The sequence below is a fragment of the Parasteatoda tepidariorum genome, chromosome 11 (genome assembly GCF_982258835.1).
Source record: "Parasteatoda tepidariorum strain Cologne lab strain chromosome 11, Ptep-v5.0, whole genome shotgun sequence".
In the NCBI taxonomy this organism is placed as follows: Eukaryota; Metazoa; Arthropoda; class Arachnida; order Araneae; family Theridiidae; genus Parasteatoda; species Parasteatoda tepidariorum.
In genome coordinates this window covers 80,160,347-80,175,345 of record NC_141765.1, presented here as the reverse complement: position 1 = coordinate 80,175,345, position 14,999 = coordinate 80,160,347, and the positions used below count along the sequence as shown (strand labels likewise).

General features: G+C 30.8%; 1 protein-coding gene across 1 annotated transcript; it reads right to left on the bottom strand.

Annotated features, from left to right (window-relative positions):
* Nucleotides 1-4,134: 4,134 nt before the first annotated feature.
* Nucleotides 4,135-5,350, bottom strand: LOC147801849 (uncharacterized). The gene is made up of 3 exons (XM_087154514.1): nucleotides 4,957-5,350; nucleotides 4,508-4,809; nucleotides 4,135-4,413 (listed from the first exon to the last, which is right to left on the bottom strand). The coding sequence occupies exons 1-3, from the start codon at nucleotides 5,348-5,350 to the stop codon at nucleotides 4,135-4,137; spliced, it is 975 nt and encodes a 324-aa protein (XP_087010640.1).
* Nucleotides 5,351-14,999: the final 9,649 nt, after the last annotated feature.

Below are 14,999 nucleotides of genomic sequence, written 5' to 3'. Positions count from 1 at the left end.
AGGGCAGATTTGTTGGCCTCTCTTTCAGGGGCACCATATTAGGTGGACCAACGCTGCTCCCACAATAAGGACAGATAGTACAGAGAAGGAAAGAACATCCATGCCTTGCCCGAGATTCGAACCGAGAACCTTCCTGATGCAAGGGCAGTTCCCTAACCCCTACACAGGCCAGTCGGCTCCTTGAAAGTGAGACGGGTAATATTAGAAGATGGGTAAGACTACAATTCTAACTACAGTCGAACTTCTATTTTGCGAATTTCTCTATTTTGATACTTTTTTCCAAGAACAAAGAGCATTTAGGAAATTTCTTCGTAAAATAGCGAAGTAAATTGTCTATTTAAGGAACTTTTCTTTGAGAGCCACTTTCCCTATTTCCCAAAATATTTCGGAATATTTCAAACGCATTTTATGGAGGAAATGACCTCGAATTGATTTTCGCATCTTAACTCTTAGTGAAAGCGGTAAAATCCCTTTTTATTAGCCTTTCATACAGGAATCCATGCCAAAAATCAATTTACGAGAAAGCATAACAGAAACTTCTAAAGCATGAAACTATGATGTTGCAGATCGTACTATTCGTAACAGTTTTGCGAAAGAAAGATTCTTAGCTCGGAGGACGAGGATGGCATTCTTATAGAAGAAAAATGTGGCTAAGAGAGAACCACGAAATTAACGATGATGTACTGATTAATGGTTTTCTTTTTATTGATTCTGCAACCACAGAAACATTAAGTGAATCTTACATTTTGGACAGTGTGAAAATTGAAAAGACCAAAGCATTGTTAAATTGTAAAGATGAAGACAGAAATGATGAAGGAATCACCAAACATTCATAAGATAAAATCATTTGAAACAATTCGATAGTCGATAATAATTTTCAAGATCAATTGCTAGTTTAATTACGTCTAGTGTTCATGAAACCTGTTTTGTGTTATTTAAGTATTTCATATGGTGATTTTCTATTCAACGAATTTTCCGTATAATGAACTTTTTATCGGAATTTAGCGACTTCGTTAAATAAAGGTCCGACTGTCGAACTATTCCCTACAACTTTATTTTATCACAAAAACAAGCCTTTAAACAAAGATTCGTGAAAACATTCTCTTGTATTGCAGACAGCAGTTGTATAGATTGAAAGAGGATCTAAAAATCACCTTCTCTCTCTTAATGGCTCGAGTTTAAAATTTACTAATTAATTAGCGCAGATGATATTTTAAGTTTCGAAACTAAACATAAAAACGTACTTTCATTAAAATGAAGACACCTTTTTTTTTTTGCTTCATGGATTTGAATTCATGAATCGCAAAATTGAGCGGTATTATAACCGCTGTTGAACAGCAGACCCAATTTGTGGGTTTATGACAGCTAACCTTGTAATTTTGAACCCAATCCAGAAGACAAGGGAACTCCTGGATCAAGTATTGGGAGAAATTTGCATTTGAGGAGGACTTTGGTTGGAACTAACTGGCATTTGCGTTACATAGAAAGGAAGACCACAAGAACCTCCCATGGTTAGCCAGACAAAAAAGGGGACTCTAACCCATGATTCGTCTACCACTGGAGACATTTTACGTCGGCACTGTGGTCAGTGTTAGCCGGATGCGGAATTCGAATCGAGCAGTTATCGTTGGAATTCGAACCCGTTTCACCTCATTGGAAGGCGAACGCTCTATCCTCTGAGCCATCGCGGCTCAAACTTGAGTGGTAGCCGCAATCTAGAAAATAGGATCAAAATAGTTTGGCCAAGAGAAGGGTCGAATGCTTGGACCCCTTCTTGTAATTATTACTGTTTACGCATTTTGCCATATCTGAAGAAAATTTTTAAGCGAATCTAAAATAGAATTATAATAAATTGTAAAATTCGTGATTCCAAGGATACTTTCATGCAAAAAATAGTTATTTATTTAAAATAAAAAAAAGTATACATTTACCAACACTTTTTGGGATGTCCATCATTAAACGAAACACACAAGATGTTCATGTTCTGAAAAACTTTCAACGATTCAAAATCAACGTGCTTAACAATTTTATAAATTTCAAACTGTACAGGGGCGTACGAAAGGGGGGTGGTGGTTTAGGGGTTTAAACACCCCCCTTGAGCTCAGACAAAGTGAATTTACAAAATAATACAGACAGAAATAAAAATTTTAGTGGAAATTATGCTGGCTATTATTTTTTAAGACTATATATTTTTATTTGCTTCATGCCTACTTTTTTTTCTCACGGTATTTCTCAGAATACTGAAAAAACATTTACTATAATAGGGTTGTACTTTTGAAACCAAATTCACGTGATACTGTTACGGGCGAACCCCGATCGCTGGTTCCTTTCTGTCCTGCCAGTCACCATAGTTTTCGAGACTGGCTGGCATTCGCGAGGTCTGGAATCCTAGACGTTCTGTCGTCTTTGAGACAATTCGAGAATTTTGTAGATGCGGTAAAAAAATTAGATGAAAGGGGGAACAGTGGAGTTAGTTAGTCAGACTAAGAATTATCTCTGCCGCTTGTCTTTCGGAACTCGTCGCTAAATCTGTTTTGTTTTGGAGATACTGTGCTCGTTGAGGTTATTCATTCCAGCCCAGAAACTTTGAGATCGTAGCTTAGCGGATATTTCTGTGCCAATATATATGTATATATTTTTGCTGTTCTTGGATCTTTAGGATGTCAAAACTCAAGAATTTAACAATTTTTAATTACTTTGAGAAAAAATCACGACCTGAAATTAGTGAGGTGTATTAAATACGGTGATATGATCTCAGATCTCGGGGTTTCAATCATAACAAACGCCTTTTAACATAATATATATTTAATAACAAAAGGATGATGATAATGGTACAGTTTCATGGAGAAAACTGATTAGAAAACTAATGATTTTACATTACTGCGCAGAGCGCCATCTATTGAGTTTTAGAAATTATAATTAATATGGAGAAATATTATTAACACACTTCCCCCTGATTAGTCATTTCTCATACAATTTAGTCATTTCATATATTAATCAAAGTTATTTTTCTCAAATGTAAGGTACCAATATTTAAAAAATAATATAATCTTACTTTTCTACAATATGAGCCCTTCTTAATTATATAAAGATTATAATGCAACAATATTAATCGAATTCTTAAAAATAATATGTTTCATGAGCACTAGTTCAAACCTTTAACAAATTATTACCTTATAAATGAAATTATTGAAATTTAAGTAAATATCAATTGATGAAATTAAATTATCATATCATGAATAATAAATCAAGCAATTTTCACAACACAAATTCTTTCACATGCAAAATATTTCAATTTTTAACAAACATGCATTTAAACAAGAAAATATATATGTATGCATATTTTCTTTAAATCAAAAAAGTTCAAATAATATCTTAAGATAAACTTAATTTGCAAGTTAAATAATTATCTTAAGTAATATTGTAAAATAAAATGTTCAAATAATAATAAATGTGAATTTAAAGTTCAAATAGAATGTTCATATTAATTTAATTGTTCACTTCTAAATTATATAATAAATTTATAGGACGTTTTATTATTGACGTATCTGTTTTCGAAGCACATGCTCTTATTTTGTTATCACGTCCTTGAAATGTTTCCACAATTTTTCCAAGTTTCCACATGCTCCTTGGAAGTTTGTCATCATGAAGCAAAACAATATCATTTACCTTAAATTTTTGATTACCTTTATCCAAATTTACATAATTGACAGCTCTTAAATTTAAAAGATAATCCCTTTTCCATTTCTTCCAAAATTGATTTATAAGTCTTTCTCGATATTTAAATTTTTTAATTATCATTTTTTTGTCAATCATGCAGTCAGTACTGGGTAACTTGACTGACGGTAAACTTATTAATCGTCTTCCAAGTAGCATGTGGGAAAAGTATCTGGAGAGTCTGTATCACGTAAGTAATAGGCCTCGAGTTAATCACAACTTCTATTTCACATAGAACTGTTTCGAGTTCTTCACTAGTCAAAGATGTTTTCCTCAGTAATTTCCGAAGAATGATTTTCATTGAACGAACCATTCGCTCGTAGAATCCACCCCACCAGGGTGCTCTTTCAACGATGAATTTCCACCTTATTCCTTTTGAGGAATAAAATTACTCACCTCATAGCTGCTCAAAATAGTTCACATTTTTTTCAATTCAAACTCTGCTCGTTTGAACGTCTGAGCATTGTCTGAATAAATAACAGAACAAAGTCCTCTTCTGGAAATGAAGCGACAAAAAGCAAGTAAAAATGCTTCAGTTGTTAAACTAGGAACTATTTCCAGATGTATCGCTCGTGTAACTGCACAGGTACATAGCATGATGTCAGACTCTTTCACAAATAAGGCTCCAGCAAAATCCAGGCCAGTAACTGAAAACGGAGGTGACTGTTCTATTCTGTCTTTAGGAAATTTCTCTTCCTGATCGAACATTGAATCTTTTACATACGACGCATCTTCCAATTATTTACTTAATAAATTGCCGACCTTTCGGAATCCAAAATTTCTCTCGTACCTGTGTTAGTGTGTCTGAAATACCAGAGTGTAGGGTCTTTTCGTGTGCTTCTTTCACAATCAGTTCTGTAAATTTAGTTTTTGATGGTAATAGTATTGGATGTTTTTCATAATAGTTCAAATTGGAGTGCTGTAGTCTTCCACCGACAAGTAGAATCCTTTTGGTAGAAATGAACGGATTTAAGTCTCTGATTTTTGAGCACTTCGATAAATTTTGCCCTTCCTTTAAGTAATCTATATCCTTACTGTAGTTCCTTGCTTGTACGTGTCTCAACCAAAGGTTTTCAGCTTCTTCTAATTCTTCTGCAGTTAAAACATTTTTGATTCTATTTTCTTTCTTCAGTCTCAAATTTGTTATAAATCTTCTAATCCAGGCTGTTATTCGGAAAACCTTCCTAATAGAACTAAATTTGTGGATATCGAAAATTGAATCTTGAACATTATTTTCACTTGCATAATTAACTGCAATAAATTTCGATCTCTTTTCTTCATCTACATCTGCTCTTCTAAAATTTTCTTCATTTTTCGGCCATTTTTCTTCGCTTAATGTCAACCATGTTGGTTCATTAAAAATAATTGCACTTGAGAGCAAATCATTAGCACTGCATCCTCTTGATATGGTATCAGCTGGATTATCATTTCCCTTTATGTACTTCCAATTAGTAGGATCTGTTAAAGTTTGGATCTCACTTACTCTGTTTGAAATAAATGTCTTCCACTGATTTGCATTTCCTCGAATCCAACTAAGGGCTATGGTTGAGTCAGAATATCGAATATAGTTGTTATTTATTTGAAACGTTTTCCTTAAAGTATCCAATAATCTGGAACCTATAAGAGTGGCCATCAGTTCTAATCTTGGTTAACTCAACTTCCTCAATGGTGCAACGCGTGCCTTTGAAGAACAAAGCTTGCGTAAAAATTTTGATTTCTTTCATATCGAATACATGCAATCGCTCCATATGCCTTCTCACTTGCGTCACAAAATACAATTATCTTATAATTCCCTACTTCGGAACAGCTATCTTCTTCATGAAAATAATATCTTGGTAGTGAAAGTTTCTTTAATACATTTACTTCCTTATACCATTTTTCCCATTTCAGTCTTAAAATATCTGCGAATTCCTCATCCCATTCTAAGCCTTGTTCCCATATTTCTTGAAGAAGAATTTTAATTCTAATCGTGAATACTGTTATATATCCTATTGGATCAAATAATTTCGACGATATGCGTAATACGCCTCTTTTAGTATTTTTCACATTTTCCAAAGAATCAATTAAAGAACTTAAATCTAAATTAAATTCATCCCTTAAAGTATTCCAAATTAATCCTAAATTTCTTCACTAGGATATTTTTCAAATTTTGTGTCTTGCCATTTTTGGCATAACTCCTTAGAATTACTCTTCCACTTCCTAAGATTTATTGATGCATCCTTTAATATTAATTTAGTGTCCCTGGATAATAGTAGTCCATCTTCAATCGTATTTGTACCAGTAATAAGATCGTCGACATACAAATTTTCATTTAAAACCTTACATACCAAAGGATGAGATTCTTTATAATTTTTGATATGATACTTTATTGTTCCAGCCAGTAAAAATTTTGATGATTTTACTCCGAAAGTTACGGTTCTATTGCGAAAAACCTCAATTTTCTTGGGAGGGAATTGCTCTGACCAAAGAAATCTAAGATAGTCCCTATCATGTTCATCAATTAACAATTGTAGGAAAGCCTTTTCACAATCAGCAATTATTCCTACCTTGCTGCTATCCTATTTTTAAACTCGGGAAATTTTAATAGTAAAATTAAAAGATTAGGGTTTAGATTGGGACCCGATAATAAGTTATCATTTAGAGAGTAGCAATTTTTTTCTTTTGCCGAAGCATCAAAAACTATCCGTAACTTTGTAGTTTATCATTTCTAATTACTGGATGATGACGTAAGTAATAAACCATATTTGGAACTATTGATTTATCATTAACAGGTTCTATTATTCTTTCCGATAATTGCTCTTTAAAAATACTAGCATAATTATCATGCAAAGAAGGATTTTTATTAAAACGCGATGTTAAACTAATTAACCTTCTTTTAGATAAATTAAAATTGTCAGAAATGTTTACCTCATCTTTAAATGGTAATTTAACTACGTATCTGCCATCCTGAAATTTTATATTTTGTTCAAACTGTTTTAAAGTTTCTTGCTCTAAAGGTGTATTCTGAATTTTATCATTTATGCCTAAGCTTTCAATATCCCAAAATTTCCGTAACTGTAAATTTTTATCATCACAAGAATTATTTTCGCTAGTTAATTCCTCACAATTAAATTTTTCCTTACAATAACACAAATTTTCAATGATAGAGTCATTTCTTAAATCTGAATGAGTAATCCCAGTTATGCTTCCTCCGAGTAATGTTTCGACATAAAACAAATCTTTAGTCAACTCCTTTATGTACCCAGTATGGAGTTTCCAATAATAATCTGCTCCAATTAATATATCAATGGAATTTATTCCTTTCGAAAGACATAAATCAGTAAGCGCTAAATCCTTAAGCAGCAACTTTATTTTATTATTATGCGGTGGGAAAGATGCACGTGTTATGGTACTTGTAACCAATAATTCGAACTCTGACCTTCGAGTAGACTATTTTTTATTGCTTATACTCGCCTTTATTATATCATATGTTTTTTCTTGCGGTTCACGGATTCCAAAAGTATAAACTAATAAATTTTCCTTTCTAATTATCGGGAGATTAAGCTTTTTAGCTAATTCTCTAGTAATGAATGACCTTATCGATGCGGAATCAAATAAAATATTTATCTCCTGCGTTTCGTCTGCCAAATGCAAATTCGCGACACATGTTTGTAAAAACACTGATTGAAATTCCCCTTTTTGTCCCTCTTCGACATCAGAAACACTGGCTACAACTGTATTTTTCTTTGCGGTTTCTTGCGAACTTTCGTTTTGAGTTTTCGGAATTCCAAAACAAATTATTTCGTGATGAGATTTACTATTACATTTTTTACAAGGACTAATTTTACTCCTACATTGTGAACTTAAATGTGATTGTGATTTACGGAAACATTTAAAGCAACGACCTTCGCGCATTAATCTATCTCTTTTTTCAGAAACCGACATTTTTTCACAAATAAATGAATCATGTTCTGATTTACAAAATACGCAATTAAATTTTACATGAGTAGCCAATGCTGAAGCTGTGGGAATATTCGATCTGAACTGTTTTTTTGTTATTTATTACTTCCCTGGAATTATAATAATTATAGTGTTTATTTTTCTTAGCATTATCATGGAATAATGTAGATGATTCGCGTACTTGAATTTCTTCCTTAATAAATTGAATTAATTCCGAAACATTAAATTCTGATTTTGATTTTCGTTTGCTGTTGTATTCTTAAGTTAATTCTTCTGGTTTTAGTTTTAATAATATAGGGCATAATAAGTGTACATATGTTCCTGAGACTACATTTAAGCTTTCTAAAGATCTAATGTTTACTTCTAAATTATCATATAAATTCCGTAATGCTCTAATATCACTAGAATTTTTTACGGGATTAGGATTTAATAGACGATTCATATGATTATTAATCACTAAATCTTCACACCCAAATCTATCTGTTAACAATTCTATACTTTTCATATAATTTTCTTTAGTCAAAGCAAACCCTTTAATAGCATTTAATGCAATTCCACCAAGTAAGCTTTTTAAATAAGTAAATTTTTGTACCTCACTTAAACTTTCGTTTTCATGGGTCACGATTTGAAATTGATTCCAAAACTCAAGCCATAATGTTGTTTCCCCGTAAAATTTATTTATGTTTAATTTTGGAAGTTTAACTGCATTACTGTCTGGAACAAATTTAGATTTTTCGTATTGTGCGCTGTTAAATGATTCTTCTCCTCTTCTACTTTCTTTATTGTTTTCTCTCAAAAATCTTGCGATTCGAGATTGCCACATTATTATTTTTTCAGAATATTCTTCAATTCCAGTAATTTCAGTTTCTATTTCCTCACTTTTAATTAGTGGTTCAATTCGATTTTTTATTGCTTTTAAACTTTTATTTTTATCAATTAACTGTTCCTTACAATCTATTAATTCCTCGATTTTTTCTTTAGATTCCACATTATCATCATTTATTAAATTTTCCATTTTTGTTATCAATCGAGTTGTTAAAGAGCGAATTGTTTTCCTTTTATTCTTCAAATCATCGTATGAATCCATTATTTAAATCAAGTGCACTCACCTTTAATCAAATTCTTAGTCCCACGTTGGGCGCCAATATTAAATACGGTGATGTGATCTCAGATCTCGGGGTTTCAATCATAACAAACGCCTTTTAACATAATATATATATTTAATAACAAAAGGATGATGATAATGGTACAGTGTCATGGAGGAAACTGATTAGATTTTACATAGAAATGATTTATTATTACATAGATATGATTTTACATTACTGCGCAGAGCGCCATCTATTGAGTTTTAGAAATTATAATTAATATGGAGAAATATTATTAACAAGGTGACAGAATCTAGTACCAATGTAAGCTTTTCTGTTGAACAGAAATGTGATACTTCCGTTGAAGAAAACGTTTCTAGCGTAACAGAATCTGATGAATGTGAAAGCGGCCCTCAAAGTGTTACTTCCCACCCATATGACATTGGACTTTTTCTCATAAGATAATACATGCGAGAATAAAAAACTGGATATACTTAAAAATGTTTGGGAACCCAATCCAGCATTTGTTTTTTCCTGAAAAAGGAAAAAGAAAATTGAAATTTCAGTACAAATGTCTTTATCGCTGGAAATGGCTTGCATATTCAGAGGTTAAGGGTGGTGCTTTTTGCAAATTTTGTGTATTTTACGCCCAAAGTGGTGCCGGTTCTGGAAAGCAACCTTTAGGCCAACTGTGCAATGCAAAATTTAACAACTGGAAAAATGCTGTAGAGCGATTTTCTGAACACGAGAAATGTCTTTATCACAAAAAATCGATCGAAACTGCTGGGACATTAAACGATATTTTACCTGGAAAGATGAAACCTGTAGCAAGCAGAAGAAAATTAGAAAATAGAAAAAACATTACTCCAATCATTGAAACCATCCTATTTTGTCGAAATCAAGGTCTCGCTCTAAGAGGACATAAGGATTCGGGAATAATTGCTGAACAACCAGGTGAAGAGAACGACGGAAATTTTCGGGCATTGCTTCGTTTCCGGAGTAAGAACGATTCGACTCTTAAGAACATTTTAGAGTCAAGCAGAAAAAGTGCTCAGTATACCAGCCCTCGATTTCAGAACGAAGTTATTGAGGTTTGCAATATTTTAATCCTGCAAAAACTAGTCAGCAAGATTAATGATGCAACTTGCTTTTCCATTCTTGCAGATGAAACAACTGATATTGCAGGTATAGAGCAATTATCGTTATGCTCTCGATATGTCGATAAAGAAAATTTTAACATCACCGAACAGTTTTTGCAATTCATTTCGATGCATGACTTAACCAGAAAAGCAATAGCAACAACAATATTAGACCAATTACAGTCTATGAAAGTTGATATAAAAAGTTACGTGGAGAGGGGTACGATGGTGCTGCATCAATGAGTGGGGAAATTAATGGTGTACAAGCCCACGTAAGAAGTATTGTCCCATCAGCACTCTATGTATATTGCTCTGCTCATAGCCTCAATTTGGCTGCATCAAATTCATGCGAGATAACTGGCATTAGAAATTGCTTAGGGACAATTAAAACATTATAAGACTTTTTAAATAGGCCAAAAAGACAGTATGTCCTATCTTCAGCAATAGAGGAGATGGAAACCAGCTCTATCTAAGAGGGAGAAAATTAAACAGCTATGTGCAACCCGTTGGATGGAAAGATACGACTCAGTAACCGCTGTGGTGGAACTTTTCGAGCCTATCGCCGAAACACTACAAAAAATATCAAAATGGAAGGAATCAGCTACCCAGACTAATTCTTTACTGTATCTAATTGCCAGTTCGTAATATCTCTTTTGTGCATTTACAAAGTTTTCTTCATAACAATCCATCTCTGTAGATACCTGCAAAAAACAAGCATAGATTTGATAGATCCATTTCCATGCAAATCCCTAGAAGACGCGATAATTTTCCCTGATCGACATCCTAAACATATTTCAGAGTTAGTGTTTTTATTCCATTTACAGAAAATTTTATAACACAATTAGACTTGTATCGCATTGTGATATTTTGAAAGGATTTCAGTGTCTCCTACCTGCCGATCCTTTCATTTGCCAACCTTCAAACATAAAGGCTTTTGAAGCATTAGTGGAATTTTACGCTCAAGATTTGGATACCTGTAAAGAAAGCCTTAAGTCTGAACTAAAACTCTGGTATAAAAGATTAAAAAGGAATAGTGAAGACGGAGGTAGTGTTCCAAAAACTGCGGCGGATGCTCTTGGAATGTGCAATAAAGATATAACACCAAATTTTTTCAAACTCCTAGAAATATTGGTCGTTCTACCTGTTTCAACGAGTGCAAACGAAAGATCCTTTTCGACTTAACGCTGTTTGAAGACTTATTTACGCAACTCTACGGGAAATAATAGAATGAATGGATTGGCGCTCTTAAGCATTCATAGAAAATTAACCCAGCTGTAGAAGACATTTTAAACGAACTTGCAAAAAAACCCCGTCGTTTGGATATTACTGTATAAATCAATAAATTTTTATCGTGTTTGTATACTGGTTTAATTCCCTATTTGTTGGTAAGTTATTTTTTGGTTAAATTCATTGGTTTTCTATGGAATATTCACATTTATACGGTTATTATTTAGGTTGCTGTTACAGTATCCCTACTTTTTAATAAAAATAAAATATTTTACCTCTTATTATAAAAAAAAATATATTCTTAAGCTTTAAAAATTAAAACAAAATTTAACTAAACAATGTTGTCGAAATAAAAAGTCAAAATTGTCTAGCTGTCTAAATTAGGGAAATAATAGTGCTTTATTACATACTCCAATTTCTTTTAGTAGTTTCAGAAAATTATGAACCCACCCCCTAGAAAAAATTCTGCGTACGCCACTGAAACTGTATACTATCAAATGATGTTTATTCAAAGTGAAATGCGAAGAAAAAATTATTTTCTTGAAAGTAATTTGCTTTCTGTATTTGAAATATGTTTTGACACAATTAAAATAAAAACTAAATAATTAAAAATGAAGAGTTGCAATTGGAGCTCATAATGCTTGGTTATATACTGGTGTAAGAAATTAAAAGAATTTGCTGACAAAGGTATTGAAACTGACAAAGGGATTGAAAAAGAAATTAAGAGAAAAAAGACTTTGAAATTTTAATCTTATGATGAACATGGATTTGGTTAAGAGTATTGTAAACAGAATGACAAAGGTATTGAAAAAGAAATTAAGAGAAAAATGATTTTGAAATTATAATCTTATGATGAGCATAGATTTGGTTAAGAGTATAGTAAACAGAATGACAAAGGTATTGAAAAAGAAATTAAGAGAAAAATGATTTTGAAATTATAATCTTATGATGAGTATGGATTTGGTTAAGAGTATAGTAAACAGAATGACAAAGGTATTGAAAAAGAAATTAAGAGAAAAATGACTTTGAAATTTTAATCTTATGATGAACATGGATTTGGTTAAGAGTATAGTAAACAGAATGACAAAGGTATTGAAAAAGAAATTAAGAGAAAAATGATTTTGAAATTATAATCTTACGATGAGTATGGATTTGGTTAAGAGTATAGTAAACAGAATGACAAAGGTATTGAAAAAGAAATTAAGAGAAAAATGATTTTGAAATTATAATCTTATGATGAGTATGGATTTGGTTAAGAGTATAGTAAACAGAATGACAAAGGTATTGAAAAAGAAATTAAGAAAAAAATGATTTTGAAATTATAATCTTATGATGAGTATGGATTTGGTTAAGAGTATAGTAAACAGAATGACAAAGGTATTGAAAAAGAAATTAAGAGAAAAATGATTTTGAAATTATAATCTTATGATGAGTATGGATTTGGTTAAGAGTATAGTAAACAGAATGACAAAGGTATTGAAAAAGAAATTAAGAGAAAAATGATTTTGAAATTATAATCTTATGATGAGTATGGATTTGGTTAAGAGTATAGTAAACAGAATGACAAAGGTATTGAAAAAGAAATTAAGAAAAAAATGATTTTGAAATTATAATCTTATGATGAGTATGGATTTGGTTAAGAGTATAGTAAACAGAATGACAAAGGTATTGAAAAAGAAATTAAGAGAAAAATGATTTTGAAATTATAATCTTATGATGAGTATGGATTTGGTTAAGAGTATAGTAAACAGAATGACAAAGGTATTGAAAAAGAAATTAAGAGAAAAATGATTTTGAAATTATAATCTTATGATGAGTATGGATTTGGTTAAGAGTATAGTAAACAGAATGACAAAGGTATTGAAAAAGAAATTAAGAAAAAAATGATTTTGAAATTATAATCTTATGATGAGTATGGATTTGGTTAAGAGTATAGTAAACAGAATGACAAAGGTATTGAAAAAGAAATTAAGAGAAAAATGATTTTGAAATTATAATCTTATGATGAGTATGGATTTGGTTAAGAGTATAGTAAACAGAATGACAAAGGTATTGAAAAAGAAATTAAGAGAAAAATGATTTTGAAATTATAATCTTATGATGAGTATGGATTTGGTTAAGAGTATAGTAAACAGAATGACAAAGGTATTGAAAAAGAAATTAAGAAAAAAATGATTTTGAAATTATAATCTTATGATGAGCATAGATTTGGTTAAGAGTATAGTAAACAGAATGACAAAGGTATTGAAAAAGAAATTAAGAGAAAAATGATTTTGAAATTATAATCTTATGATGAGCATAGATTTGGTTAAGAGTTTAGTAAACAGAATGACAAAGGTATTGAAAAAGAAATTAAGAGAAAAATGACTTTGAAATTGTAATCTTATGATGAGCATGGATTTGGTTAAGAGTATTGTAAACAGAATGACAAAGGTATTGAAAAAGAAATTAAGAGAAAAATGACTTTGAAATTTTAATCTTATGATGAGCATAGATTTGGTTAAGAGTATAGTAAACAGAATGACAAAGGTATTGAAAAAGAAATTAAGAGAAAAATGATTTTGAAATTATAATCTTATGATGAGTATGGATTTGGTTAAGAGTATAGTAAACAGAATGACAAAGGTATTGAAAACGAAATTAAGAAAAAAATGATTTTGAAATTATAATCTTATGATGAGCATAGATTTGGTTAAGAGTATAGTAAACAGAATGACAAAGGTATTGAAAAAGAAATTAAGAGAAAAATGATTTTGAAATTATAATCTTATGATGAGTATGGATTTGGTTAAGAGTATAGTAAACAGAATGACAAAGGTATTGAAAAAGAAATTAAGAAAAAAATGATTTTGAAATTATAATCTTATGATGAGCATAGATTTGGTTAAGAGTATAGTAAACAGAATGACAAAGGTATTGAAAAAGAAATTAAGAGAAAAATGATTTTGAAATTATAATCTTATGATGAGCATAGATTTGGTTAAGAGTATAGTAAACAGAATGACAAAGGTATTGAAAAAGAAATTAAGAGAAAAATGACTTTGAAATTGTAATCTTATGATGAGCATGGATTTGGTTAAGAGTATTGTAAACAGAATGACAAAGGTATTGAAAAAGAAATTAAGAGAAAAATGACTTTGAAATTTTAATCTTATGATGAGCATAGATTTGGTTAAGAGTATAGTAAACAGAATGACAAAGGTATTGAAAAAGAAATTAAGAGAAAAATGATTTTGAAATTATAATCTTATGATGAGTATGGATTTGGTTAAGAGTATAGTAAACAGAATGACAAAGGTATTGAAAACGAAATTAAGAAAAAAATGATTTTGAAATTATAATCTTATGATGAGCATAGATTTGGTTAAGAGTATAGTAAACAGAATGACAAAGGTATTGAAAAAGAAATTAAGAGAAAAATGATTTTGAAATTATAATCTTATGATGAGTATGGATTTGGTTAAGAGTATAGTAAACAGAATGACAAAGGTATTGAAAAAGAAATTAAGAAAAAAATGATTTTGAAATTATAATCTTATGATGAGCATAGATTTGGTTAAGAGTATAGTAAACAGAATGACAAAGGTATTGAAAAAGAAATTAAGAGAAAAATGATTTTGAAATTATAATCTTATGATGAGCATAGATTTGGTTAAGAGTATAGTAAACAGAATGACAAAGGTATTGAAAAAGAAATTAAGAGAAAAATGACTTTGAAATTGTAATCTTATGATGAGCATGGATTTGGTTAAGAGTATTGTAAACAGAATGACAAAGGTATTGAAAAAGAAATTAAGAGAAAAATGACTTTGAAATTTTAATCTTATGATGAGCATAGATTTGGTTAAGAGTATAGTAAACAGAATGACAAAGGTATTGAAAAAGAAATTAA